Source organism: Patagioenas fasciata, chromosome 2 (genome assembly GCF_037038585.1).
Source record: "Patagioenas fasciata isolate bPatFas1 chromosome 2, bPatFas1.hap1, whole genome shotgun sequence".
In the NCBI taxonomy this organism is placed as follows: Eukaryota; Metazoa; Chordata; class Aves; order Columbiformes; family Columbidae; genus Patagioenas; species Patagioenas fasciata.
In genome coordinates this window covers 162514963-162520962 of record NC_092521.1, presented here as the reverse complement: position 1 = coordinate 162520962, position 6000 = coordinate 162514963, and the positions used below count along the sequence as shown (strand labels likewise).

General features: G+C 45.5%; 1 protein-coding gene across 1 annotated transcript in view; it reads right to left on the bottom strand.

Moving 5' to 3' along the window:
* Positions 1–3840: 3840 nt before the first annotated feature.
* The window catches only part of RHEB (Ras homolog, mTORC1 binding), a 42752-nt gene continuing 40592 nt past the window's right edge, over positions 3841–6000 (bottom strand). The window contains exon 8 of the mRNA XM_065832425.2: positions 3841–4353. Within this exon, the coding sequence (XP_065688497.1) occupies positions 4261–4353 (93 nt within the window). The 3' untranslated portion in view covers positions 3841–4260. The remainder of the gene's footprint in view (positions 4354–6000) is intronic.

Below are 6000 nucleotides of genomic sequence, written 5' to 3'. Positions count from 1 at the left end.
TGCTGGTCAGGTTCAGCCAAATATTTATTAGCAGCATTGTAGGAATGGATGCTGAAAAAAATCTGCAAAAGCTTGGTTTTGGTAATATCCTGTCTAGGGATCAGTACTAGTGCAGCTCATCATGCAGCCAGCATCTGACTGAGATGGGCGTTGGATTTAGTTTTGGGAAACATGAGAAAGCCCAGGGTTTTGGGTGAAATACTTTCAACTTTAATTTTATTTCAAAAAGGAAAGGTTCCAGTAGGGACACTTAAGGAAGGACACCTAAGACAAAGCTGGGTGCTGGGGACACCCATCACCCAGCCCTAGTTTAGGGCACATCTCTGTGATGAGTTCAAGGCATCTGCACAAAGGTTCTCACTGCCACAGCTGTCGGAGGGGAGCAATTTTGGCCTTATTACATGAGGCTGTGCGGATTAGTCAGTATCAGCGAAATGCTCTGAAGATGAGCAGTACTGATTACAGAAGGACTAATTAGAACCTGTTGATTTCTCCTTCTCAAGAGGTCGCAGCACTAATTAGCAGGACAAGCCCAACAAGCCTGGGTGCATCACCACCATGTGCACCACAGCCTGCGACACCTGAATGGAGCAGCAGCACAAATCCTTTAGTAATGAAGGAGTACAACGGCACGTTTGTTTTAAAGATGAAAAAGCAAAACGCGCACCATGACATAGGCTACGCTTCTCATTTCAGGCTGCTGCCCCTCTCGCACTGGGATGGACCCAGCCCAACTTTTTCTGCTCACCCCTACCACAAACAAGGGTAACTAAGAGCGACACCTGATGTCCCTGCTCACTCCCAGGGTCTAAATTTGGACATAGAAACTTCTCTGTTGAAACCAGGTAGAAAATGGGAAGCCTGAAGTCTTCACTGTCACCTCCAACACTGCAAGAACTGCAGCAAAGTCCAACTTCAGCCTGTGCTCCTCTGCCCTTGGTTGACAAACAACACAAGGCTGCCTGGTCCAGACACTACAGTACAGCTACTGCAGACAGAAGGGAGCACTGAAACAGTTCTTCTGGATTTTTTATTCTCCAGGGTGCGCTCATCAACCCTTTAGGGAAGCTGGGAAGAAGCACTGGGCAGAAGACTCCACAGACCCAAAGCAGACTGTCTCCAAGCCTTCCCCCTTGCAGAGTTAATTGGGCAGGGATAAACTTGGCTATGCATAGAAACAAAGACAGAAAAAAAGACAATCATGTATCTGCTTTCTGTCTGCATTCCATCCTCTGCTTGCTGAGCTGCACCAGCCCCATCGCCCTTTCCTTGGCGTTGTTCAGCCTGGAGAAGGCTCCAGGGAGACCTTATTGCAGCCTTTCTGTACTTAAAATGGGCCTATAAGAAGGATGGGGACAGAGTTTTTAGCAGGGCCTGTTGTGATACACAAGGGGTGATGGTTTTAAACTAAGGGAGGGGATATCCAGGCCAGACATGAGGAAATTTTTGACACTGAGGGTGGTGAAACACTGGCCCAGGATGCCCAGAGATGTGGTGGATGCCCCATCCCTGGAGACATCCCAGGCCAGGCTGGACGGGGCTCTGAGCAACCTGAGCTGGTGAAGATGTCCCTGCTCATGGCAGGGGTGGCACTGGGTGAGCTCTGGAGATCCCTTCCAACCCAAACTACTGCGTGGTTCCTCGCCCTCAGCACTCCCCGGGTGGCAGGCTGGGAGACGGGCAGCTGAGCTCTCAGGCTCAGGATGCTGAGAGGTTTCACACAGCAGAGCAAGGACTTGGACAGGAGCACAAGCACGGTAAGAATCATTTCCAGAACAGCACATTTAAATGTGCGCAAGTCAAGGGGAATTTAACTTGACTTATGGCAGTTAAATTTTGCTCATTTCCTCAACAGAAAAAGGATCTTTGCACTTTCACCTTTGCCAAGGATCATCCCTTAAGAATAAGGCTGGGCCCCATTAAACGTGTATCAATTTTTTCCTAGCCTGGGCCAAAGAACTTATTTCCTTTGTGACTTACCTTTTAATCCGTGCACCACTTCTCGCAATCCTCCAGAAGCCTCCAAAGGATCAGGGCAGCTGCCAGATGAGCCTGTATAACTTCACCGATCCCAGGCAAGCAGCAGTTTGCCAAATACTTGTTTCTTGCTTCTGGTACATACACAGAACTTCCAAGATTGCCCAGCACCCCATTTTCGGGCACTCGTGGTGAAGAACCTCACCATGAGAAGCTCTTGAAGTCAGCAGAAGGAAACAGGAGGCTGCCCCAGGCTCTGTTGGACTCCAGCTGCTGGAAGGCGCCATCCCGTTGAAATCTCCATACAGCAAAGGACAAGGAATTCGCTGATCACGCTTGGCGACACATTTCATTAAAACTGCAAGACAGTTGCACACGGCTGGTCTTTACATCTTATTAGCAAAGAAAGGCTTGGATCAGTGGAATAATTTGCATTTCTTACTGGATGAGCCGGCGATAGGAGAAATAGCAGACATTGACGAATGCAATTCTATTACAGAAACTGCGGGAGCTGTATGCGCTTCGCGGTGCTGAGTATATCAAGTCGTGGAAGTTGACATTGCAAATCAACTGGAGAACCTACACCGGCCTTTCGGCCCTCCTGAAAAACCTCATCCCTAGAAAGCAGGGCCTTGATTATCCCAGGACTATCAAGTTGCACATTTCCTCATCCATCCCCTGTAAAGCCTGAGCAGCTGGCATGCTTCAAGCACCAATGCAGCAGCTATTTCAGGCTTTAGATGGATCACCGGTACACATGTAGCCACTATTTTATATTAAAAAAAATTGAATAAATATGGTCTTTGAGGTTTCTGGTATTCCACAACTTCTACCTTCTGATGTAGAACTCATGACATTGTGTCCATGACATGATGCCAAATACTCGGGCCATGCAACAAGTCATTTCACGATGAGGCAACGACACAACCAAACAGACACATATTGCCCTAAGTTCCACAGAGGATAATTTTCCGAGTCCTCAACCACTTCATTACCAGCCAAACCACCCTTGTTCTGGTGCTGCAGGTTCTTGTGAAGAAAACCCGCTTCACATCAGTCCAGTTGTGAAACAAAAGCATGTATTCGTTTCCCCGAACGAGCGCTCGGGTTTGGCTGAACCTCAGTGATCTATTGCGTGTGACCATCACCCAGCTACCGCAGCTGCATTTAGCCCCAGGTATCAGAATTCAGATAACAAACAAACCTCAGAAATTTTGGGAAATTGCCTAAATTGGGAAAAAAGGCAATTTTTTGCCAGGAAGCAAATTAATCTCATGGCGACCAAAGAAAATATTAAGTTTTCAAATGGACACAAAAATGCATGAGAAAAATGCATTAACTGTTCTGCTAATCAGCCTTGTTTGGTTTTGCTGCTGTTGTTTTGGGAGCTGTTTCATTTTTAAACACAAAATAGGTCACCTGTACATTTTTTTAAACATACAGTTGACATAATTTGTTTCCAGATTTAAGAGATTAAGGCTCTAGTCCAAAAACCAACAGCAGTTTTGTTTTCTTAGCGAGTCTACACTTGTGACCTGGGTAACTCCATCCTAAAGTGCTCCTAGTTCCGAGTCCACGTGAACAGGGGCAGATCCACACACCCTTTACACTACGACTCTAAAACACAGTGCGGGTTGTGTGACCGAACCCCCAGCTGTCCCCTCCAAATCGAAGGTGTCACTTGTGTCTCCCCTCCACAGACCAATATGCAAAAACACTTTGCGTTCAGTCACAACCAACTTCCCAAGCGACAAACAATCCATTGGCTCCACAGATCTCCCACCTCCTCTGACGGGCAGTGGGTGAACATTCTCCACACAAAAGCTGTTATGGAGTAATTGATGAAAAATTATCAACAGAGCATTTAAGGTTTGCAGCTATTTTATTTACAAGTATACATTTAACACAAAGAAACACTGATATCCAAGCCTAGTTAATAGTAGTGTAACAATATGCATCATTTTGATGATTATTCTAACCAACAAACTACACTGAAAAATTAATGCCAGTAAAATTCTTGGTCATAATATTAAGAAATACAATATATAAATTGAAAATATGATTGCTTAAAATTTGAAAATGGAAGTGAAGCCATTTGCACAGGAGTCAGAGTTTAACATAATCTGAAGGGAGAGGCTCCAAACCAACTGTTTATCTTTCAGGTTAACAGAAGAAAAAAAAAAAACATAAAAAAAAGAAGCATAGTTTATCCTTAAAGATAATGGGCAGTTTTGCTTCTTCAGGTAGAATGTATTCCCAGTGTTTTCAGGTTTTGCAGTGGAATTACATTACTGAGCATGAAGACTTCCCTTGTGAAGCTGCCCCATCGATTTTTTCTGCCTCCAAAATTATCCTCTTAAAAACATCAACGGCAGTCTGCAAAGAGAGAGCACAACATCAGTAGGTAAGAAGAAATCACCCACTTACTGAGAAAATAATAATAGCAAAGTTAACAGTTTTACTAGCTAGGTCAACAGATAAAAGTGTGTCCAACACTTATTCCAAAAATCAAAGAGGGAAAATACAGTAATTTCAGTTTTGAACGCGTAACCCCCTTCTCACATCAATCCTCAATGACTTTCTCTATCACTGCAGGGAGGGCAAGTTTAAACTGAGCCACACGCACAGCAGAGCTAATAACTGTAATCCGGCTTCATTTTAAACAGTAAGGTTGTGCTGAGTGACTGACAACACTGAAGATCTTGACGCTGTGCTGCTCCAGAGAATAAGCCAGTAATCTCTAAGATTCTAAGTGATTACAGATGGCAGCAGATTTTGCAGCTCTAAACACTGACTTTGCACAGCCCAGCATGAGTTACTTTAATATTCTTGACTTTCTCACCTTGCCTATGGGTAAGACCAGTATTAGACATGGTACAAGAACAGGAGGGGAAACACGAGACAAACTAAGCGCCATCTAATGTTAAACATTATCTTTCGATAAAGCCCTTCTGAGAGAAAAGTGGATTTATATTTTAAACAGCTTGAACTATAGGATAGCCAGGTGATGAAACAAAGCGCACAGGCTCAAAGGGTGATACCTTGGGAGAAGGGGCAGGTGACTCAGGAGGACAAGGACACCGTGAGGTTATACAAGGAGAAAATGAGAACAACCAAAGCCCAACTAGGACTTAATCCAGCTACTGCCATAAAAGACAATTTAAAAAGGTTTCTATAAATACATTAGCAACAAAAGAAGGGCTAAGGAGAATCTCCATCTTTTATGGGATGCAGGGGGAACATAATGACAGTGGGTGAGGGAAAGGTTGTGCTACTAAACGCCACCTTTGCCTTGGTCTTTAATAGTAAGACCAGTTGTGCTCCAGGTACTCAGCCCATGAACTAGAGGACAGGGATGGGGAGCAGAATGAAGCCCCAATAATCCAAGAGGACACAGCTGGCAACCTGTTGTTCCACTTAGACACACATTAATTCATGGGGCCAGATGGGATCCACCCAAGGTGCTGAGGGAGCTGGCAGAACCGCTCACCAAGCCACTTTCAATTATTTATCAGCAATCCTGGCTAACTGGGGAGGTCCAGCTGACTGGGAGCTGAGAAATGTGATACCCATCTACGAGGGCCAGGAGGAGGATCCAAGGAATTCCAGGACTGTCAGTCTCATCTTGGTGCTGGGAAGGACATGGAACAGATCATCCTGGGTGACATCACACAGCACATAGCACATATAGGACAATCAGGCCCAGCCAGCATGGGTTTATGAAGGACAGGTCCTGCTTGTCCAACCTGATCTCCTACGACAAGGTGACCTGCTTAGTGGATGAGGGAAAGGCTGTGGATGTTGTGTACTTAGACTTCAGTAAGGCCTTTGACACCACATCCCACAGCATTCTCCTGGAGAAGCTGCAGCTCATGGCTGGACGGGCTATCTGTGATGGATAAAGAGCTGGCTGGAGAGCCGGGCCCAAAGTGTTGTAGTGAACAGAGCCAAATCCAGTTGGTGGCCGGTCACGAGTGGTGTCCCCAGGGCTCAGTATTGGGCCCAGTTCTGTTTAATCTCTTT